At 47.5% G+C, this 23919-nt stretch overlaps 2 protein-coding genes across 2 annotated transcripts in view; one reads left to right on the top strand and one right to left on the bottom strand.

Annotated features, from left to right (window-relative positions):
- Positions 1–1931: 1931 nt before the first annotated feature.
- Positions 1932–23836, bottom strand: LOC120841785 (60S ribosomal protein L11). The gene is made up of 6 exons (XM_042291671.1): positions 23726–23836; positions 7846–7878; positions 7176–7298; positions 6361–6510; positions 4209–4451; positions 1932–2027 (listed from the first exon to the last, which is right to left on the bottom strand). Exons 1-6 carry the CDS (start codon positions 23726–23728, stop codon positions 1992–1994), a joined length of 588 nt encoding a protein of 195 aa, XP_042147605.1. The 5' UTR covers positions 23729–23836; the 3' UTR covers positions 1932–1991.
- LOC120841783 (organic cation transporter protein) overlaps positions 23831–23919 on the top strand; it is a 36592-nt gene continuing 36503 nt past the window's right edge. Inside the window, exon 1 of the mRNA XM_040212752.3 lies at positions 23831–23913. Within this exon, the coding sequence (XP_040068686.1) occupies positions 23903–23913 (11 nt within the window). The 5' untranslated portion in view covers positions 23831–23902. The remainder of the gene's footprint in view (positions 23914–23919) is intronic.

The raw sequence follows: 23919 nt of genomic DNA, 5'->3' as shown, positions 1-23919 counted from the left end.
ACTTTTCATTAACAAAAGCGAGCAAACCGCGCACCCGCGACAGAACCGAAGCAGCTTATTCCGCCATATTGTTTGTTTTTTCCTCTTTTAGCGCCGGAAATCGTCACCAGTCAGGAAATGACGTCATTTTAGCTCCTTTGACTCTACGTGCACCGTCTCCGGACTCGGTGCTTCGGAGCTTGACTCCGAAGCCCCGGAGTTACGTGCACCGGAAGTGACTTTTGGCCGTCCAGTGGAAGGAGTCAGTGACTCCTTGACTCCGGGGCCGCTACTGAACGCGCCCATTGTTTTCAAGGTCTCCGGTTTGCCTGGCGGCAGGCGAACCAAAGCTCCCGTAATCCCTCGCTCGAGCACTCGATTTCCGCCTTTTCCACAAGGGCGCCGCCATCTTGAATTGACGTCACTTCCAGTATGGGCGAAAACGTAACTTTGCCGTTGCCACGCCAATAGAAGACATTTAGGATATAAGCCTAACCGTCACACATTCTCGTTTTGGCTCGCCTCTATTTTTTTACTAGTTACAGGTTGAAACGTTTTACTTTTTTTTCGTCGCCCATACTGGAAGTGACGACAATTCAAAATGGCGGCGCCCTTGTGGAAAAGGTCTATACATGGAGAATCTCGATTCGGATTGACCATCTCAAACCACCCCGTCCCAGCGGATCGGATCGGATCGGATCGGATAGGATCGGATCAGAGTTGTTTACATGGACCGATTCGTTAACTGGATCCGATGCGCTGCAGTCGCATCCATGTAAACGTAGCCTATGATCCACAATATCCGTAAATGACAATCGCACGTCTGTGTTTTGAGCCTGGTGGCCTTCTCCGAGCAAGCGCTCGGAGAAGGCCCAGCGGAGACCACGTGACACCCAACGCAATCGTGACGTAGGTCGTCTCAAGACGACCAAAGCTACGGCGAGGCTGACGTCGAGAGGATGGCCTAGTCGTTCCAGCCACGGAAGCGGCTGCTTTTGTACGAATTTTGAGGGACGGGTTAATCTTCTGTAATCTTGTAGAGGGACAATAGCGACTTCTGCGACACACAAAAGGCATTCTCGGGAAGAGGGGAGTTCCTCCTGCACCTCTTCTCTCGTCGTGGCCGGAGGCGAGACATGTGTCGTCACTAGCTGTCAAGGTTAGACGGGCATTACAAGCGAGGCGTTAGCGACATCCACCAGGGGCTCTTTGCTGATCGTTTTAAAATTCCTTTTCGCGACTTTTTTTAACAAGATATTGGTATGTTCGATGTGATGCTGCTCATTTGAACACATATAGACCAAAAAATTAGCGCCGAAATTTCGTTCTACAACGAAATTTTGCCGCTCATTTTTTGCAGAGCCGATTGGCACGCTACCAGAAATGGACGATGAAACTTTGGCATCTGGTTTGGACCGCTAGGGCAACATTCGGGTGGAGATTGAGCATTTCACGACGCAGTTTATTTTTGCAGCAAAGAACAAAAAAAGACATGTAACATCTTTGCGGGGCATGTTGTAGCCGAGAATGTAGTAAAAATGTACCCCTCGAAGAATGGAATAGCTCCCAGTTTCAGTGTGCTTTACAAACGGCCCCCTCGAACCTGTTGTTGCAACTCGAGGGGTCACAACTCGTGACGTCCCGGGTGGAAACAAGGAGGTTGCCACCGAAAAATCCCGCTGCTATGACACTGACAAGATGGAAATGGGAAAGTGCCTCCCTCCGATGCAACCAGCATGTGCTCATTGTCCTTCGTCGAGGCTCACGAGACGCCAGAGCGAAGGTAGGCAGCCTGAGCTGGACCTCCCTGCTGGAGACCAGTCTTGGAAATACCTGATGCGTGTCATGGTTTCCGGCGGCTCGCCAGAGTACCTGGTTGGGACACCCAGCAGGAGGCACACAGTGATACGGGAAAGTATTTCTGTCCGAATATGAAGAGATTTACGAGGCAGTGTGGGTGACGTTGGTTTAATCGGCTTCTCCTCGACAGTGTCCTAATGGTGCGTGTTGGCTCACTTGCTTTTGCCCGGGAGGATGATGCCGTCGTACTGGAAAACACAAGAAACTGCCGTGAGGACACGTCCCAACCCCCGTGGGTGCACGACGCAGACTGCCACAACCGACGCTAGACCCATACGAAGTTCGGCCGTTCCTTGCGCGGAGGGTACAGTGTCATCGGGGTACTCAACTATGACCGGAGAATATAGTATGGAGGCGCCGAGGCGGAGGTTCGTCCGCTCCATGTGCAGACGACCAAGTAACATCGCAGCACCGAGCTTTGGCACCGCCGGCTCGTCAAGCAACGGCTGCAATGCCTTTCCTACGACAGTTGTTGGTGTTTTAGAGACAAGAATTCCACCTTCGAGGAAGGGGACAGGAACCGCTACGAAAGGTACGTCGTTCTTGCAGACTAAACACTACCGGACATGCAACAGTGAACAAAGATAGCAAACCGTGCTCCCAACGTCCGTGGAGCTCCGTTGAGGTCAGTCCCCCTTACCCCATTTCGCCTCCTCTCTCTCGCGCACAAAGAGACGAGCCTTGGTCGATTTGCCCGCTGTGCAGTGACCTTGCCGAGGTGGCAAGTGTTAGAATAGCCCCCGGGAATTTAATATTTAGATCCTCTTACGACGGCTAAATATTCGTGGGCCTCAAGCCCCAGCAGCCTTTTATTTGGGATAATGAAAACGGAGCTTCCCAGAAAAGACTGGGTACTTGAGCACAAAAAAGTGTAATGGGGAGCAGAAGCTGTACACCCTCCCCGTCAGGGAAAGGGCTCGGCAGACCGCCATCTGAGCGACAAGAGTGTACCCCACACAGAAGTGCACCCGCAATGCAAGATGGTGAGGAGACGAAGGCGAGATGGGATCATTTCTCTCCTTGTCCCTCTATTACGTCCCTAAACTTCCCAGACTAAATCTGGGGCAGATTATTTGTGAACCTGTCGATATCGCGGAAGACAAACATTCGACTAAAGATAAGCTGTCGTCAATCCATCTGTCTCGCAATACCTAGAGCCAGGAAATAAGCTACACTTGAAGCACTGGCTCTCCATTCCAGCAACATCCTCTAGAAGCTGCCGTTCGGGTGATTAGTGCGCAGGAGACAAATCTCGCCAGCCAGTTTTGTCGCACGGCCGCCGTTGTCGGCGGAACTGTAGTCTTTCTGCATGCACCACAACTCTGGAGCAGGTCTGCGCAAGGAGAGCCCAGAGCCGCCTTCTGTGGACTGGTTATGGCACGCACGACTGGTCTGTTGGTGATACAGCCCCCCAGATACGGTGTCAGCAACCTGAGGCAATATCCTCTGTTGGGGACTGTTCACCAGAATGTTTGAACAGTCCCCAACAGAGGATATTGCCTCCGGTTGCTGACACCGTATCTGGGGGGCTGTATCACCAACAGACCAGTAGCTCGTGTGTCATCACTCTCAAGATTGCCCGTGGTCATGACTCATGTTTATTTTGTGGCTTTAGATACCCAAGCGGCATTACCAGCGATTGAGAAATGCTTGTTTAACTGCTCGGTTCACGAGCTCGGCTCATTGGGGGATTGTTGGGCACGTTGCAGTCGAGCATTAGCTTTTCTCATCCCTCGAGTGTTTTACTTCCCCATGCACTTTGAATACAGTACCCTAGAATAATATTAAATGACTACCCAAACTCTGGGAATATTCCAGCCCCGTTTTAATGACCAATTTTCCGCCACCCGGTCAGATTCGATGTGAGGGAGTGTCCACTCTCACAAACGAGCAGTTGCCTTCTGCACTTATGCAGGGGGCCCCAACCAAGTTTTTATCAGCCACGACCAGGGCAAGGTTGACGGTGATTTCTGCCCCAGTAGTCCAGGCTCTCGCAGCCTCAATGTCCCACCCTTCGGGTGCAACCAAGCGACAGTAACGGTATAAAAAAAAAGCAGAAAAAGACCCCCCCAACAGCAAAAGAAAGCACGATGCAACTGACAATCCTGTGTAGGCACTACTTTTCCATCTTATGTTACAAAAGAAGCAGGCTTTTGCTCCCGGCTATAGACCTTTGAAACTCAAGAAAATAGGGCGAGGGTAAGACGGGCTGAGGAGAAGGAAGCAGAGAGGACAGGGGGAAACCTCCGCCTCTCTTTATCCTTCCGTATGCTTCCTCCTCCACGGCCTACCTTCCTCAGCTTCGAAGGACTACAGGGACAAACCTAAAACCTGGAAATGCTCCCAAACAAGTGTGAGATCAGAACTACCTTCTGCTGGAACCACTTGATGGCCTCCTCCTTGCAAAGCCGGTGCTTGCAGCCAATGGTGCCCTTCTTGTGGCGCCTGTGGGCCACGTTGAAGCCCGGCCGGCCCAGCACCACGTAGAAGTCCAGGCCGTAGATCCCAATGGTCGGGTCGTACTTGATGCCCAGGTCAATGTGCTCCTGGATGCCGAAGCCAAAGTTGCCCGTGTCCGAGAAGTTGTCCTTGCGGAGCTCGTACTCCCGCACCTGCGCTCGTCAAACAGCGAGACCTTCCGAGTCACTTACCGTACTTACTCCATTCTACCAAGGTTTGCACCATGCTCCGTGGAAAAAAAAAAATCACCATTGTAATGCGAGACTGACAAAGGAATAAAAATGAGCTGGTGTATCCCTCGTTATAATGAAGTCAATGGTATGGCAAGAAAATTCAATAGAAGCGGCACTTTGATAAAAGTGATAAAGCCAAAAAACAGTGCCAGCACCCTTGAAAAAGGACGGGAACACTGCGGAACACTCTGACCGTATATTTAATCCAACAAACCTCCGTTATGAACATCCCGCGGCAGCTTTAAAGAGATCATCAAGTGGAGTTTGCCCACAAACGCAAAACGATCGGGACAGCGGCATGCCTCAGGTGACGGAGGTGTTGACGTTGTTAGGAAAACGAGCATGTTCATTTTTAAAAGGCGCAGAAACCTCAGTTTCACTTTAAATTTTAAAAGTTGCAACACACTTTTTCGGTGTCAGCCACATTTCGGTCTGTGGCAAAACACTCTCGAGTGTGATGAACCTATCGTGGTGTTTGTGCCCCCAGCAACCTGAAAATTTTCAGATGTCCACATCTAAAAATTTGCTGGGGAGAACCCTGCAGGGGTACCAGCCAGTTGTACCGGGAGTTACAATTCAAGCAAATTAGGTTTATACTACAGGTGTTGAAAAGTATTGACTAGAAGTTTACCGCAAAATATCTGAAATTGCACACATAATGACATTTTATTTTAGGAACAAATTTAGATTAAAACCGAAGGGGCACAACTGGAAACATTAATGCTACAAGCCGTATTGCATTAAAGACGCTGAGCACATGTGGCAGATTACAGTCACCGTCGCTGACCTTCTCTCTGAGATACCGAGCCACTGAAGCGGGCTTTGACGAGCCTTCACAAAGGTAAATGCTGGAGAGTAGGCCACAGTCGGGTCTAAAATGGCAATAACCTTTCCTGTTTTGGCAATGATGAAGCGAAGTGATAAAAATAATAGTAGACAAAAATTGAAGGTCGATGATGGCGGCACTTATGCACAGCTGCTGCAAAGCGTCTATACAAAACAGCACGTACGATGTAGGGTGCAATGGTGTAATGGCTAGGATGTGTGGATGCATACATCAAATCTATTGGGTGAATCCATGAATGGACAGCGCCAGCTAAACCAAGGAATCGGATAGGACGGCGGCTTGCGCCACCTGGCAATGAAATGTTGTCGACCGAGCTTACACTTTCTGCTAAATCCAGCGTCAGTGATCTTTGGCAAAGCGTGGCGCAATTTTGGTCAAGTTAACGCTTCTTCGGTGGCAAAGAAAATTGTGAATGTAAGCGCATTTGCAAGTATGGCCTCTGGGCGCCGCCACACTGCTTGCTTGGTGGCAGTCATAATCGGATTATGGCCGTACCCATACTTGCAAACCTGTATAAAAATGGCGCAATTGGTGCAGCTGTCCCACCTCTATTCACTTTTGCTCATGAGAGTTGAAACATGGTAGTGCCAGTGTGCAGTTTCGCAGCATTTGCAAAGTCAAATATGTACGCTATATTTAGGGTTGTTCGTTTTCGGGTAAAACCGGAAGCTGGAGGTGGGATAAGGAAGGTTTTTTTGGAGAAGGAAATAGAATGCGCCACCTTTCCCAGATACAAGGGCTCTACGTGGCATTACGGAGTATGTTGCCAAACAATAAAGGGGGAATATCGGCATTAAAAATTGTGGTTCAATGCTAAACTGCACGAGTGAAATGCTAAAATGGGGGCACGTCGTGTTTACGTCGACACTGTCTAAAACGCGGAAACTCCCTAATTTATTAGAGCCGAATAGGGCAGGCACATTGCGTTACGTGACGCAGTCAGCGTCGTGCAAAGTGAGCCTTGCTAAAGAGAGCGGTCACCTTGAGCCCTTTCTCGAGGATCTCCTCAGCCTTGGGGCCACGGACAGTGCAGTGGACGGCAATCTTCTCGTTCCTGCGGATGCCAAATGACCGGACCGTGTAGCGGGCCTTGGAGAACACTGGCTGCTGCCCCGTCAGCTGTTCCAGCACCTGGGAGGCAATGCGCACTGTTTGCGGACAGCCAGACAAGACAGCCTCCAGCTCTACCACGAAGCAAGCCACCCAGCTGCCCAGAGCCACCACAGCCGCACTATTAGAGATGCTTCATAGAACACTATTCATGCTTTTTAAATATATCAGTCACCTAACTCTTTCCCGCAACCTATAACTCCATATCACACTAGATTTCCAAAAAACCTTGGTTTTCTTTACCGCCAGTGGCTCTTCTGGACACTCGCAGCTAACGAAAAGCTGGCTGACCAGTGATGAAAGCTCTCCTACACTTCACTGGCTTCAAAGGCCCCTACGCATGGTTACAGTTTGTGCACAACTCACAACACATTCTATTAAATTTTTTTTTTTGCCCGTTTTGGGTTTTAGTATATAGACTAAGAGCCGCAAGTCGAAACATTATTAGGTGTCCTGATTTTGGCCGAGGTTCGGAAATCTTTTGAACTCGTGTTTCAGCCGTAATAGCTAACTTGAAGGACATGGCATGTCCTAGTAGCATCCATTTTCTTCTGCCTCTAGGCGTTTTACTTCAAAAATGTGCAATCAACTAGCTCAACTTGTTGTCCTGGAAATAGCTAAACTGGAACAGAAAGGGTTTCTCGGGAGCCAGTCGAGTGGTTCGGCACGCCATTGTGATCCCTTACCTTGGCCGCCCGCGTCAGTCTGTCGCCCGACTCCCCGACACAGATGTTGAGGCAGAGTTTGCGGATCCGAACCTCGCGCATCGGGTTCTTCTCCTTGTCCTTCCTGCCGTCCTTGGGAAGCTTCTGCAACGAGGTCCGCGGACAATGACAGAGCGTCACCTACGAGCGGGGACGTCCCCATCGTCGCTGTACCTCTCGTTTAGTACCGCGCTTCAATCCAGAAGCACGAGTTGCAAAGAGAGGATTTGATCTGGCACTTGTTGAAAACTCAACACAGGACTTGGCGCAGAACCGGCGTCAAGAACCCGACGATGAGTGCGACATGTCTGATCATGCAGTGACAACAAACAAGCAGCGACGCGACAATAAGCGGCAACGTTTTTTGTTTTTTTTTCTTTCTTTTTATAAGCGTTTCAGCACTTTGTAAGTAGAGATGCGTTCACACGGGTGTAGTTTCAGGCAAAAGATGCGCTTGCAGAGCTGTGCACCGAACACTTCGCTGCGATTCCATACCAACCAGAAGTAACTCACTATATCTAAGGTAAAAATAAGTACAACATCAAACAGAGTTCACAGTAGAGAGTATACACACTGAATATTAGTTTGCTGTTATAAAAGTCACATACGGATGAAATTAGATTTAAAAGCACAGCGAAAATTGAGAGCATACCTTCGCCGTCATGGTGCCAACCGGAAAGGGGCTCTGAAAAGACCGGAAGCGTTAGAGAATCATGGGATGGAAAGCTTACAAATCAAGCAGATGTGCAGCACTACTAGGCCTTGGGATTGGACGGCAACTAGCGCTACCTACAGAGAAGTCTCAGAAGGTCACCGTGATAAAGGGACGTCGCGATTCGCAAAGCGGTCGTAGCCATTAGGGATGCCGCGAACTTTTTTCCGAACCGAGGTTTCGATGACCAATTCAAGCGGTTCGAAAGATTTCGAATTTTCGAACTTTCTATTTCAAGAAATTTGACGGAAGTCGAATTTTCGAACTTACTAAACAAAAGAAGTTCGACACTTTTCGAAATTTCAAACTTATAACGCTGCAAAATTAGATGCTTGTTGAACTTGGTAAATTAAAAAATTCTATGATTTCCAAATTTTCGAACTTCCTACGTTAAGAAATTCAAGAGTTTTGGAACTTTCAAATAGAGGTGTCGCGAACCGGCCGAGGTTCGAGTTCGACCAGGTTCAACTTTTTCGAACTTCTAGTGAAAAATTCGACGAACCTTGTATTGAGGTTCGACTCGTGTGCGCATGCGCGACAGGCTGGCCAAATGGCTTCGGATTGGATGGTAATGGCTAAGGAATAAATTAAGGGCAGCGCTGATTGGTTATTTCTAGGGGTGTCGCGAACCGGCCGCGGTTCGAGTTCGACCAGGTTCGACTTTTTCGAACTTTTAGTGGAAAGTTCGTCGAACCTTGTATTGAGGTTCGACTTGTGTGCGCATGTGCGACAGGCTAGCCAGTTGGCTTCGGATTAGATGGTAATGGCTAAAAGATGAATTAAGTGCAGCGCTGATCCGCTATTTTAGTCAATACAGTACTGAAATTTAAGTTATTAGCTTCTTCAGTGAATAGAATTAGTTTCTTTCAATTGCAGCTGTTCACAAAATAAAATAACCCTTTGCATAAAAAAAAATTCTCCAAACCTAGACATGCTTGTATTAAGGTCTGGCCACACTGTCCACAAAGTCGAACCGGTCGAATCTGGTGAAAAGTTTCGAAGGTTTGTCGAACCGATTCGACCCAGTTGAACCCCGAAAGTTCGACCAAAAAATCTGGTTCGACAAAAGTTCGCGACACCCCTAGTTATTTCACTTAAAACAGTACAAAAAAATTAAGCTATTAACCTCTTCAGTGATTAGAATTAGTTTATTTTAATTGCAACTGTTTATAAAATAAAAAAAACCTTTCCTTAAAAAAACCTTTTCCAAACCTAGACATGCTTGTATCAAGGTCTGGCCACACTGTCCACAAAGTCGAACCGGTCGAATCTGGGGAAAAGTTCGAAGGTTCGTCGAACCGGTTCGACCCAGTCGAACCCCGAAAGTTCGACTTAAAAATCTGGTTCGACAAAAGTTCGCGACACCCCTACTTTCGACCTTATTAAATTAAAGAATTCGAAAATTGTCGAACTTTGAATTCCTGAGAAGTCAAAAGTTCGACAAACTTCGAACTTTTACGATAAAAGTTCGAAGTTCGTCGAACTTCGCAAGTCCGGCGGGCGGTTTCATTTGGATTCAAACAGTGAAGTACATTCGTAATTTTTTTTTTTTCACATTTTTACATGCGGTGCCGCATTCCTTGTGAAAGGCAATGCCGTTTATTTCAATCATCTGGCATGCTTGGTTTTAAAGAAATAGATTCCCCAAGGAGCGAGGAAGGACGACGGGTTTTTGATGATTATCGTTTGGGCCAGATTTGAAGCGCGCTGTAGCCCAAGCTATTTATGGTAGAGATGTTAAACATTTTAAGAATGATCTATGTATAGCCTAGGTAAGTGTTGTCTTAAGATAAGATTATTGTTATTTAAGACGAGTTTCGAAGAAATATTTAAAGATGTATCTACGGGCAATTATGCCCTAAACTTGGTAATTTTTTTCGCCTAAACTGTTTGAGGTATCGCATTTAAATTAACACCACAGACAGTACATATCATTGCCATCTGCAGAATACAAAATAATGTACAGTACACATCATTACCATCTGCAGAATACAAAATAATTGTTCAAATTCAGCACGTTATAAAAAAAAATATATATGCTTAATTTTTTAATTTTTTTTATTTTACGTTTCTCGGACGTGTTTCTTTTGGCCTGTACACATTTTGGTAGGAGGAACTTGTTTCATAGTTCTGGGGCTCTGAATACGCAAGAATACAACACTTCCGGCCGGTTCTTGATAGTTTTTGTTTTTCTCTCCAGCTTTTTATTTTTGCATTTATTGTTATGTTTATTTATTTATTATTTTTTACCAATGGCACAGTTATTTAGGTCGAAAAGACATAGCTTTGAGCTTCCGAACCACCGAGCATGTGACGAGTAGTGCCTTCTGACAACGAGTTTCTAACAATGACCGTCTACGCAATCTTTTATGCAGTGAAGAGCGACAGTAGCTATACATATGCATGAATAATTTCAGATTAAAATAGGCTCGACCATGCCCTCTTTCCCCTTATTGTTTTCTTTAACAGTCAGAAATATCTGGGGTGGGGGGGAGGAAGACTAGCTGGAGCCCGCACCCCCTTCCCCCTCATTTTTCCTCTTCCGATGCCCTGGTGTGGTAGAATGCTCCTCGACCTCAAGTTGCGTCAGCTTCTGTACTTTTTGCTCGGCGTTTCTTCCGTTCCAGAAAATTAACCTCCAAAGCAATTACAAACAAAAAAATTGTCAAGGTGCAGGCGAGCTGGTGTATGTTGATCATGATGCAAAATCCCGAGACTGGGAATGACATATTTGAAAGAAAAAGTGTAAGAGAACAGAAAAAAGGGGACAGGACAACGTCTCAAACTCAGCGGAGTTGAGCTAAAGACGTTGTCCTGAGCTGAGTTTTCAGCTGAGCAAAGTTTGAAACGTTGTCCTGTCCCCTTTTTTCTGTTCTCTTACACTTTTTCTTTCAAATATGTCATTCCCAGTCTCAGGATTTTGCATCATGTACAAACTAAACTTACTATATGCCAGCGTCACTCGGGCGGCGTTCAATCGGATTACTACCAGCCTGCAAGGGGGTAGGGAGGCAGTTTGCCAGATCGCTTCAGGGCGTTTCTGAGCCTCAACCACCTGCCTGCCCCTGGCCGTTTCGAACTGGAAGAGTATCGTTAAACAGTGCGTTCGTGTGATAACTATTTCGTAATGCACAATAATGACCCCCCTGGGCTGGTGGTCACAATTACTGATCTATGGTCACACGTCACTCTGCACTGGCAAATATTCCAGCACATCCGCGACACTAGTCGTCTCATTTAATTGCTTGACCAGCTTCGCGCAGTCTAAATATCACACCCGAACTTTTCTAAACCCGATTTCGTGAAAACCAGTGAGGCATGAAAACGTTATTTGAAACTGAAACTGGTGGCAGAACATGAAAACCGGACATCAAACTTTCCGCACTTGGACTTGAAATAAATACGAAACCTTTTTTTTTTAGCCGTCAAAAAGAATCGAAACCTTCAAACTTTTCGAACTTTATGTAGAAAGAAATTCGAAATCTTCGAATTTATCGCACTTTATGTTTATAAGAATTCGAAACGTTCGAATTTTCCGATCTTCAGATCCAAATAAATTCGAAACATTCGAATCTCTTGAATTTCAAGTTAGGAAAGTTCGAAACCTTTAATTTCTCGAACCTCAAGTAAAAAAAAATATTCGAAATAATCAAACCCAAACTGTTAGAAACCGTGAAAGCTTCGAACTTTTCGCATTCGAAACTCCATGATTTTTGAAAGTTGCTAATTTTTCGAATTGGAACCTCCGTACGGTCGAAAATATTGAAACCTTTCTAATTCGAAGATTTCGAAACCTTTCGAATTCGAACCTAGGGTGGTTCGCGGCATCGTTAATAGCCATAGTTCGAGGTCGAATGGTTTGAAGTTTTCGAACCTCGCTTAGGTTCGAACCTGAAAAGTTTGCAACTTTAGAACCCCGCTGAGGCTCTAATTAAAAAATATTAAGGTTTCTACAAGTTCGAGTTCGAAGATTTAGATTTTTCTGACAGCTCTTCAATAGCTCGTTTGGAAAATTCGAACATTTTGAATTTATTTCAAAATCAAGTTTGAGGGAAATCTAAGATTTAAATTTTTTTTACAGTGGAGCTGTTAAGGGCTACTTTCTCCAGGATCGTGTCCGGTACCTAACAAATGTCGACACCGTGGTCGACACAACACTCTGGTTGCCGCTGTCACTCATAGATGGCAGGAGCTGTCCAGAGTGTTGTGTTCGCCGGTTGTCTGCTTGCTGCCGTCGCTCATAGATCGCGGCAACCTTTCCAGCCCCGGCAACCAGACAACTGGTTGCTGCCATCGCTCATAAATGGCAGCCATATTTCTTCGGAGGAAGAAGAGAGGGAACGGAACAAGCGGCGATGCGCGCAGCAGCGCGAATGGTTCCGCAATCACCGTGAGGCCGCTATCGCCTAAAGTTCCACTGCGTCGAGCACTTCAGATTTCCTTGCGAAAGAAGAGCAGATCGCTCGCCTGGAAAGCCACCAACGAGAACAGAAGCTACCGCTCCGCTGCTCTTCCTTCTTCGCCAGAGCGGAAAAGCTGAACGTTTTTCGAGGTACAAGGTCGAAAAGTTAGAAATTTCTAATTATAAGTTTGAAGTTTTATTATTTTTACGGAGGGATATGAAATTCAGCATTTTCAAACTGTTTCCATGAAATCATAAAAGAATAGCGCAATGAGCTACAAATTTCACTACAAACGTCGCCCATTTCTCTTATGCTGTGAATATAATCCTTCCTTGCTGTGGTTACTGACGGATACGTGAAACAAGCGTTGAACTAGTACTAAAGAGTTCATCAAAAAGCCCTAAGGTGGCCAGGTGAACACACTTCTTCCTTATTTGCAAACTAGTAGCAATCTGATTAAACGTCTGGCGTAGCCAGGAATTTTTTCGGGGGGGGGGGGCGGGGGGGGACGTTGCTGGGGATGTCTATGACTTGGGGTGCGGAGCCAGAGAGGGGGAGGGGGGTGAAAATATGTGTGTATATATTATGTATAGGGTCAGCTAGATTTCAGGTTGGGGGGGGGGGACAGAAGCCCCATAAGCCACACCCCTGGCTACGCCCGATCGTCATATAATGCTGGCATATTAGACAACTAATGGGACAATCAGTGGAATAGACTTTCCATTTTCTCGGTGGGGGGGGGGGAGGCAGGCTGAGAAGTTCTCCAAAGGGGGCGGGGGTGCTTTTCCGCACCCCCGCCCCCTTGGCCAAGGGATGGGCAGCACACCTCGCCCATCCCTTGGAAGCATGCTGGGATTCCATTTTTCATGTATTTTGTCAATAAAGGCAATGTGGGCATTATTTTGTTTACATGCCACTGCTACAAACTCGTTACATGGCACGTAAACAGCGTCTCGATAAGGATTATGGCCCGGGCCCAGGGGGGGGCACGAGCCCCCCCGTAGTGTACGCCTATGGGGACAACGCATACACATACAGGCATCCAGGCTTCCCAAAACTATTTAGTTGCTCTGGGTGTTCCTTTTCACCAGGATGATTTGGAGAAAACACTGAACACAAGCACCAAGCCCAGCACAAGTTAATTAAGGTTGAGGAGAATGCAAATATTAAGGGACCATGCACCGGGCCTAATAGATCAGGTCACGACCGGTTGTCATCGGGCTAATCATAATTATTTGCTGCTGCCTGGAACTTTTCTTCTTCCATCAATGGAGATACTGGCTGCTCTAAAATGCAGCCGGTTACTAATGATAATGAAGTAAGCGCCGATTCAGCATTTGCTGTAGCGCATCGGCAAGAGGACAGAGGCGTAGCCAGGGGGGGGGGGGGGCCTTATTAAGCTTCAGCCCCCCCCCTTCTCCCCCCCCCCTCCCCCCATATCCAGCCGGCTCTATAATATACACATGCACTTTAACCCCCGCTCCCCCTATCTGCACCCCAAGTCATGGACATCCCAGCCACCACCACCTCACTCCCCCCCCCCCCCCCTACAAAAAAAAAAAAAAAAATTCTTGGCATGCCACTGTAGTTGAGGAAGTGTTTTCAGGGGTGGGTAGGGGGATTTCCATGACTGGAAGTCTTTGTCCCCTCTTCGCGTGTAGTAGATGCACTGTACAATTCACGGGTATATCCCTCGGCTGGCTGGAACAATTTGGTAGTCGTTCAATATTTGTCTTCTTTGAGAAAAAAAAAAGAAAATGATGATTTCGGGAGGAGGTTTGATTCCCCAAACCACCCCACCCCCAGCCTACGCCACTGCGCAAAGAAATCGGGGGACTTGTGTTCGAAAACAACTAGTATGCTACGAAAGATTCTCTCAGCCACCTTGGTTGAATTTCAAGCCTGCAAATCAGGGATCTGTTGGCCCAGAGCCAGTGGCGTCACAAGGGGGGGGCGGACCGCCTAGAGTTCCTGTATAGGCTCCCTACGGGAGCCAGAGTTGCGCATTTGTTTTCCCCGCGCCGCCACGCCGCTATTCGCCGAGATCCATCACGTGAGGAGAAAAGCATCCGGTGGCGTGCAAGAAAGCCACCTTTACGGTCGCTCCGCCGACGTTTCTCTTTCCCCGGCGTATGTTTCCCTGCTTTCCGCCTCCTTTTCCTCCTCTCCTGTTTTCCATGCGCGGCGGCGCGCGCGGCGCCGCTACTCGCCAAGTTTAGTCACGTGAGGAGCAAAGCATCCATCTCGTGCGGCAAAGCCGGCGCTACAGCCACGCGCCGAGGCTGAATGCGCAACTCTGCTACCGTAGGTAGCATATACAGGAACTCTAGGACCGCCTTGGGTGCAGCGCTCCGGGGGGCTGCGGCGGGCAACGAGCAGAGGGGGTGGGGGGGTGTTGCGGCGGGCGACGAGCCGGGGGGGGGGGGGGGGGGGGGGGTGTCATTGTGGGCCACCGCCCCGGGTGTCGCCGACCCTAGTGACGCCACTGCCCAGAGGTTACCGGGGCAACCTGCGGAGTTGTGCGCGGGAGAGGCTCTAGCTGTGCGGAAGTCGAAAGAAAAAGGTGTGAGGTACGAGGAGGCCACCCCAAGGCGATCATTCAGCGTGCTTTACAAGCGAGTCGTTCGTGGCACAGCTGTCTCTAAATGCAATTTCAAGTCCCCTTCACACATCTCAAGTTATTTATATTTGTTTCCTCGAACCTACGAAGCGAACTTTGTTCGAACTTTTCAATGTCATCAAACGTTTGAACTCAACGGGGTCAAAAGTTTGAAATCGTCGAATTTCTCAGTGTAATAAGAGATAAAGCTTGAAAATGTTGAATTTCATAGCGCAAAAAAATCTGAAGTTCGAAAACAATCGAATTTCTCAGCACCAAAAATGCAAAAGTTCAAAAATCTTCGATTTTTTATGTAATAAGTTCGATGTTACGAAACGTTGAGAACCTTTCGACCCCCCAAGTTGATCTTAGAACCTCAGGTTCGCAAAAGGTGGTAATTTGACGAGCGACGAGACAAGTGACGAAAGAGCGGGCCGTGTCCTGGAGGGCGTGCGAGGCGAAACAGAAAGGCGAAAGCCCGCATGCGAGAGCGTCTGCTGGCCAACCCCCAGGAAAGAAAACAAGCAAATACCAGAGAACAAACAATCAAACAACCGGGAAACAAGCATCACCAAAGAATTCAAATGATTCTCAATCTCAAAGGGGGGGTGCAACAATTTTATGATTAAAAGAATTTACATCTCGTAATTTTTACGTTGTTTATCGTGTCCCGGAGAATAGAGAAAACACCTCCTTCATTAAGGCCACGGTCCCACTGAATGTGGCAGTTTAGGTATTTTTTGGTAGGTCTCTGCCGTTTTTTGACTCATCTTTTTTTTAATACTGTTTTGTGGGATTGATGCCGCTCGAAAGGCAATGCAATCCTCTTTCATTTGATATTATGTATGTATTGGTTTATACTGTTCATGCGCATTTGTAGCGTTGCGAATATGATGGCGCGGACCCTCACTTGCTCCGCTGGTTCATATTTCATGAACGATCTATTAAAGATAATGTAATGTTCGGCGAGTTCGCGGGACAGCGGGGCATTGACGAGTGCACGCAAGCTTGCCCGGTGTTCAACTGTTAATCTCGTGCGACATGCTCTTTATATACCAGGTGTGCAGGGGGCGCCACCTGGCTGTCTATCACATTCCTCCCCCCCCTAACAAAAATGAGCCAAGGTCCCACCGATTTTCACGGTGAAAAGCGCACAGGAGGCTTTCGTGCTCGATTACTTCTCCTCGGTAGTGGAGTACCAGGACTCCTTGGTAGCGGAATGCCAGGAACAGGCTGAGTGTCGTCATGCTGGTATTCAGCTGTTACGGTTTGAGGTACCGCTTGGGCAGAATCCTCTAGTGGTACAGGCACATTCCCATTAGGAGGAGCGGCCTGATCCACCGGCTCTGGTCGCGGACCCGATGATGCCCTAGCTTGGGATAGGTCAGGACGCAGATGTCCTTCATGACGTCTCCAACACCGACCATCTGGGAGTGCGATATCTGTGATGTGGTCACTTGGAGCGTCGATCACAGTTGCCGGTACCCATGGTGGACCTTGTCGAAAATTTCTCGCATACACAGCATCACCCGGTTGGACAGTTGGTATCAGTCGAGCACCCCTGTCGTGCGCCATCTTCTGGATGAGTTGTTTTTTCGATACGCTTGACCTCAGGTCCGGGTGAAGTAGAGCCAAAGCAGTCTTCAACTTGCGGCCCATCAGTAACTCCGCCGGAGTGCACCCTGTGGTTTCATGAGGTGTAGTTCTGTAGTTGAGCAGGATTCGGGCCAGCTGACATTGGAAACTTCCATCAGCTGCCTTCTTCAGCTTCAACTTTATGGTTTGAACCGCTCGCTCAGCGGCTCCATTTGACGCTGGGTGATACGGTGGTGTTAGAATCTGCCTTATTCCATTTTGTTGAAGGAAGTTCTTAAAGCTACCGCTTACAAATGCCGGCCCGTTATCGGATACGACGAGGTCTGGTAGTCCGTGACAGGCAAACATCACACGCAGGCAAGGGATCGTGGCTTCTGCCGACGGCGTGGACACAGGAACGACCTCAATCCATTTTGAGTAGGCGTCGACCACGATGAGTAGATATCGGTTCTTCATTGGTCCAGCAAAGTCGATATGAAGACGAGACCATGGCTTTTCTGGGAATGGCCATGGCATCATTGGTGCTGGTCGTGCGAGTCGCTGGTTTTCTTGACACACACGACATCCCCGCACTGTAGCCGCAATGTCTTCATCTAATGATGTCCACCATACATGACTCCTAGCCACGGCCTTCATTTTGGCGATCCCTGGATGACCTTCATGCAAGAGTCGTAGAACCTCTGGTTGTAAGGATCCTGGGATGACGACTCTTGACCCCAACAGGATACAGTTCTCTTGTACGCACAGCTGAGTTGTTCGAGGAGCGTACGGTTTTAAGTCTGGGTCATGCAGCTCAGCTCCAGACCACAAATGATCTCGAAGCTTCGACAAAATCAAGTCTTTTGAAGTGGCGTCAGCCACGACAGACGCAAGTAGTACGCGAGGATAGGCCCCCTCGAGCATAAATACCTCGGCTGGCCGCTCGATGGAACATGGAGGAACTGGCAGCGGCAGCCTACTCAAGGCATCCGCATTTGCTATGTGTGAACCAGGTCTGTACTTCAGTTTGTAGCTGTAAGCCGACAGCATCAGTGCCCAACGCAGCACCCGTGGCGAACAGGTCTCAGGTACAGGCTTGTCCGCAGCAAGCAGCCCCAGCAAGGGCTTGTGGTCTGTGACCGCTTCGAAGTCACGGCCCCACAGGTATTGCCGGAACTTAGTCACACCAAATATCAGAGCCAGGGCTTCCTTGTCAAGCTGACTGTAGTTGCGCTCAGCCGGCAGAAGACCTCTAGATGCAAACGCAATTGGTTTCTCAGCACCTGAATCTTCTCGGTGAGCAAGGACAGCCCCAATTCCGTACGGCGACGCATCGCAGATAAGCACCACTGCTTTCTTCGGGTCATAATGCGCCAATACCGCGGCAGACAGCAGTAACTCCTTGCTCTGACGAAAAGCCTGTTCCTGGTCCGCACCCCAAGTCCAAGGCGTCTTTGCCCCCAGAAGATGGTTTAACGGATGTAGAACGCTGGACAAGTTAGGCAGGAACCGACGATAGAAATTGACCAGTCCCAGGTAGCTCTGCAGCGTTTTTACATCGGTAGGCCTTGGAGCTTTCAGTACTGCGTCAGTCTTTTCTGGGTTTGGTTGGAATCCCGCAGAGCTAACGACATGACCCAAGTATTTAACCTGGGGAACCAAGAAATCGCACTTGCACAGCTTCAGCTTCAGCCCAGCTTGCTGCAGCCGACTCAGCACTTGGTTCAGGTTTTCCAGGTGGTCTTGATCGTTTCGCCCTGTCACGAGAATGTCGTCGAAATATACAACGACATGCTTAAGTCCTTGCAATAGGTTCTCCATCTCTCGTTGAAAGATCGATGGTGCAGAGGTCACACCGAACGGCAGGCGAGTGTACTGGTACAGACCTCGTGGAGTGTTGATGGTAACCAGTTGTGACGACTTCTCATCAAGTTTAACTTGTAGGTATGCATCTTTTAAGTCCAACTTGCTGAATTTCTCGCCTCCGCTCAGCTTAGCAAACAGGTCCTCCACTCGCGGGATGGGGTACTTTTCAGGTACAGTCACAGGATTCACAGTGACTTTGAAGTCTCCACAGATGCGAATTTGTCCATTTTGTTTCAGGACCGGTACAATAGGGGCAGCCCATTCCGAAGTCTTCACTGGACGTAGGACTCCCTCCCATTCCATGCGTTGCAACTCCTCGTTGACTTTGTCAAGCATCGCAAATGGAACTGAACGAGGCTTGAAAAACCTTGGTTTGGCGTTGTCCTGAAGATTTATCTTTGCGGCCACCCCCTTGAAAGTTCCCAGACCTTCATCAAAGATACTGGAGTATTCAGCAACGAGGTTCGCAACAGAAGTCACGAAGTTGACATCCTTCGCGTTGGAAAGCTTGATGCCAAGGCCTTTCATCCAGCCACGTCCTAGCAGAGATGGGCAGGAGCCAGGGACAACATACAGGATGTCCTGACATTCGAGGTTTCCAAGTCTCACCGTTGCAGTAAGGCTTCCCTGAACTGGGGAAAGTTCACCTGAATAGCTTTTCAGCATGATGCGCGACGGGTCCAGCTGCCTTGATGGAAATTCGCGTCGAAATGTCTCCTCAGACACAACAGACACGCTAGCTCCCGTGTCAAGTTCCATCAGCAATGGAGTCCCGTTAACCGTAACTTCCACTCGGAAAGGTTGGCCGTCGACTGCAGAAGATGTCATTTCCCACATCTCGTAGACTTCTGGCAGTGAGACATCTTGCGACTGGCCCGCTCCGTCCAAGGTGTGGACCGATCTCGGTATTCTAGTGGACGTCGTCGGGCCGCCGGCGGTTGCATCCGCTGTCTTCCCCTTGCACACTCGTGCCAGATGCCCCTTTCCCCGACACTTGTGACAAGTGGTACTTGCATGACGGCACTGTGTGGCGTAATGCTCGCCTAATACCTCAAAAATGGTTTCTAGGCTGGCCTACAAATCCCATCCTCGTCGCCACTGTAATGTTCGGTGAGTTCGCGGGACAGCGGGGCATTGACGAGTGCACGCAAGCTTGCCCGGTGTTCAACTGTTTTAATCTCGTGCGACATGCTCTTTATATACCAGGTGTGCAGGGGGCGCCACCTGGCTGTCTATCACAGATAACACGGTTCCAATAGAGCAGTTTTGTTAAGATGATGTCGGAGCAGAATGCAACGATACACTTTTTTGGTATTTGCGCCACTTTGTTATATTCATCTCTCCAAATACTGCATTAAAATTGTAATTTCTTGGCACAAATATGTTTTTAATGAGATGCGCTAGGGCAATCAAATTAGCTACAGATGTAGTGCTCATAATTGGTAATATGCAGAAAAAAGATTTACTGTTGTGTAAAATTTTTTTGTTTATATATTTTATATCAAACGTAGCACTTTTTTCTGGTTCGAGTCACGGTGCTTCAAATGCTGCTGAGGAAACAATTAAACTATGATAAAATCTTTTTTAACATTTAGAGCTACAATGGTTGCCCAAGAGGTGGACGATGGCTTTTTTTCATTTTCAAAGTCACAACGCTCCAGGAGCCCTTCAAACTCACCTATTTTTGATGCATTTCTTTTATGAACATAAAACAGATTTATTGGCATCTAATAATATTTATTGTATGGAATAGATAAACATTGCGATGTATTAGACTTTCACAATGATCTTATTGCTTTAGTTTCTTGATAGGCATAAAGCTTTGTTAATTTTAAAAACAATTAAAAACTGTTTCGGTGTTTTGATGCGCTACCTGCCGGATGGCAGACAAAACTGCTGATTTCTAATGTTCAAGAAATTTTCGAGGGCGGCATTGGCGTTTGCATCATATCATCAGTGTCCGTGTCTTTTTACCTTCACATTTAGAAAATATATTGGAAGAATTACTATCGACAAATAAATGGTTCAAATGCTGGGTCAGGTTAACAAATCTAAGATAAATAATTACACAAGCGTAGTGTGATATATTGTACTCATTATTTGATATGATTGAAATCAATAAACAATAAAGATGAAAAGGAAAATACACCCCAATTCACTTCATGCCTAGAGCCACTAAATCCGCTGCTCTTACAGTATCTTACAGTAAATATGAATAATACACCATTATTATAGCTTATTTAGTTATACCTAACCAACTACACATAACGAGAGGAGGAAGTGGCCGGGTAGGAGAAACGCGGGTTTTATGTGCGACCGTTCTAACCGTCTCAGAAGACAGAACACGCAAGCTTGCGCTGATTTCAAAAAGAAGATCCAAAGAAAAGAGGTGGCACGCTGTGTTCTTTGTGATTGGGCGTCTAATTCATACACAGGTATATTTGAAAATCGACGATGGCTGTCAATCGTCTCGAGGGTATGTAAAGTAGTAATATTATATAAATAATAAACTTAATGAAGGACTGAACGACTCCATTTTTTTTTTTTCAAATCTTGGATTGTAATATGGAGGTATCCTATTGTACTTACTGTTGATGAAGAGCAATATAAGGTGACGAGGTAATGATTACTTGATGTGGCTGTATAAGGACGATGGCATTAGTGGGTGTCAAACCACAACGTACAGTGCCACACTTGTTTCAAGTACATGTACCCCAAAGACTTTTCTTCACCCGCAACAGTATGTGGTAGAATCAATGAGGATGCTGCTTTACAACGGTACGTGGAACATGAAAACTGCACTGTGCGAAAGTGTGGCTTATTCGTTAGTATGGACGGATTTCTAGCAGCATTCCCTGATAGACTACTTGGAACAAATGGTCTCGTTGAGATAGAGTGTCCCCGTTCCAAAAGATTCTTGAAGCATACTGAAACTGCAAAAGAGTATGAGGCGAAAAATAAGAAAAAAGGAGCCTGGTGTGAAAGGTCCAAATCACTACCATAGCTTCTACTACCACATACAAGGGCAGTTACACAATGCACAAAGAGAGTCTTGTGATTTCGTTATATTTACACTCAAGGGAATTGATATCCAACGTATTCAGAGAGATGACACCTTCTGCTGAACCAACATAGAGCCTTTTCTATTCAAGTTTTACATGGAAGGCCAAACTTCCGTTGAAATTCCTCACGTAGACGAGTTGTCCGACCGAATAAACTGCCATTACTCCCGATCTGGGAATCTCTCGATCTTCGTTCGTAGCCCATAGTGTCACGAGATCGAGGGGTGTGGTTCTTCGTCCGCCAAATATTGCTTCGGCGGGCGTTTTCCCCGTGGAAGACGAGACTGTCGTGTGCTGCCGGAACAAGAGCCCGGCGATTCTTCACTAAACTGCTTCTTCCGTAAGCTTCAAGAGGGCTTTCTTCGTTTCGCACACTATCTGTTCTGCTTGCCTGTTAGTTGCAGTATGGTATGGTATACTAATGTGATGCCTGATGCCGTTTTTATTTATTTTTTCAAGAACTTGTTTATTTTATTTGAAACAAGATTCAGCGCGTTATCAGAGAAAAGTATTTTCGGTAGGGCAAAAGCAGGGAAAAGAGAGCGTAGAACGTCAATGACGTGTTTGGACGTCGTGGCAGGCATCGTGTGAACATCCAATCACTTAGAGTATGCATCGACCATGACTCCACAGATGCGGATACGCTTTGCCAGCCACCAAATGAATAGTGGATTGTTTTCAGATACTATTCATGATGGCGCTGGACTCGAGGAATACACCATTATTATATGCGGAAAGACTTCAAGTTTTTCCGCAAAGTTAGCCGAGTTGCCAAAACTTTTGTCGAAAGTGGCAAGTGTTCAAAACGTCAGTAGGGACGTGCTGCGCTTGACACTGAACGCCTACCATTCGCTGAGAAGAAACTTGCTTGTTCGTCTGCCACGAGTCGTCCAATATAAGGTCATCACCGCAACTCCATCTCCCGGCAAAACAGGTCTTCACTGTCCGCATGTCCATAGTTAGCAATCACATGAACTTATAAATTCCCGAACGCCCATCGCTTGCCGTCGCTAAACGCCGCTCATTCATAGCGTCTTCATTTCAAATAAGTGTCTTCCTATTTATTCTGATGCTTTTCATTATATTCCTCCTAAGCTGTACTTACAACATTATAGGTGTCGGTACTTCCAAAAATATTGCATCGGCGTTTGTTTTCTGGGTACCCCATAATGTAACAACCTTTACAACATCTTCCGGATCCCGTGAAACACAATATTTTGAGACGCCACTTTTTAGTGGTCATTATAATGGTGAGGTAAGTACCGTAAATCGCTAAGCAGTTTACTAGACGTCCGCTTTAACTGGTGTCTTGGAAGATTGAGTCTACTGGGCATGCGTTCCTGCAGAAGAATGTTTATTGACAGAATATTGACACGTCAATGAACAATTGATTTCTTCTTGGCAAGATTTATTCAGAAAGCCCGTGGCAACGCCAAACCGTATGTTCCTATATCAGAAAACAATTACTACCCAGCCTGACATTCTCGCATACATGAGTTTGCTGGGCCACGCTTTTGAGCCAGCTGAGCACAGGTGGCAGCGGTGCGAGCAAGGCCACGATGGGAACGTGATGGTGCTCGAGCCATCCCGCTGTGAACCAATATTTCGGCAAACCCACGGGTGCGTGTCGCCATCTATTGGTTGAACTAACTCCTTGTTCAAGATGGCTGCAGTGGGACCGCAGCCTCAAAAATTTCGCGATTCCGCTGCATAACTGCAAAGCAAAAGTCAAGCTTCTTCTCCCACCTGCAGCCGCAAGTGGCAGCCGAAGGAACTACGGCGAGAAGCTTACATGACCTTGCTTGTCTCTAAGCTGTTGCCTAACGCCCGCTAATGTCAGCACAGAGAGGGAGAGGAAGCGTCCTCCGAGAGAGCACACGGGAAGCTACATGGCACCTTGAATGACGTCAATCGGTTTTTTTGTTTGCTTCAGAAGTGCCCTCTGGCAACTCCCACGACACCCCCCCCCCCCCCGGTTGAAGGGAGGTGGGAGGAGGGGCGGCGGAGGGTTAGCGCCCCTGGGTGCCGCTGACCCTAGTGACGCCACTACACAACACTGAACGTCTATTCACAAGACGCATCTTGTTGGCGAATCATGTGTCGCACAACTAGGTTTCGGGAAACAGATTCCCCGTGTGAACGTGACCGAAAAAGTGGCGCGTGCTCCTTGTTTCTGAGAGAGAGAGAGAGAGGGTGTTCGGAAACTCTACGTGTAAACAGGCCAATTTCGCTAAACTGTAACGCGCTAAGAAAATGAAAAAAAAGAAAAAACACGGTTTATTGCGATGGTTTGTGCAGGGTACGTTCCTACTTACCATGGTGGGACCACGGAAGGAAGGAGCCGCGCGCGAGCCCCTCCGAAGGAAACTTGGGCGTGCATTGTTTGCGCTGCTCGAAGGTCGCCTACCCACGCCGTGCGAGGAGCAAACTGGTTCTGAGAACTTTGTACCCAGGGCAGCTGCAGCTGGTGCAGCTGTTGCGCGACCAACACCATGGAAAAAAGGCAAGC

This window comes from Ixodes scapularis, unplaced genomic scaffold (genome assembly GCF_016920785.2).
Source record: "Ixodes scapularis isolate PalLabHiFi unplaced genomic scaffold, ASM1692078v2 PGA_scaffold2__306_contigs__length_199485367, whole genome shotgun sequence".
In the NCBI taxonomy this organism is placed as follows: domain Eukaryota; kingdom Metazoa; phylum Arthropoda; class Arachnida; order Ixodida; family Ixodidae; genus Ixodes; species Ixodes scapularis.
Note: the sequence above shows the minus strand (reverse complement) of the source record. Positions and strands in the feature narration are given on the sequence as shown.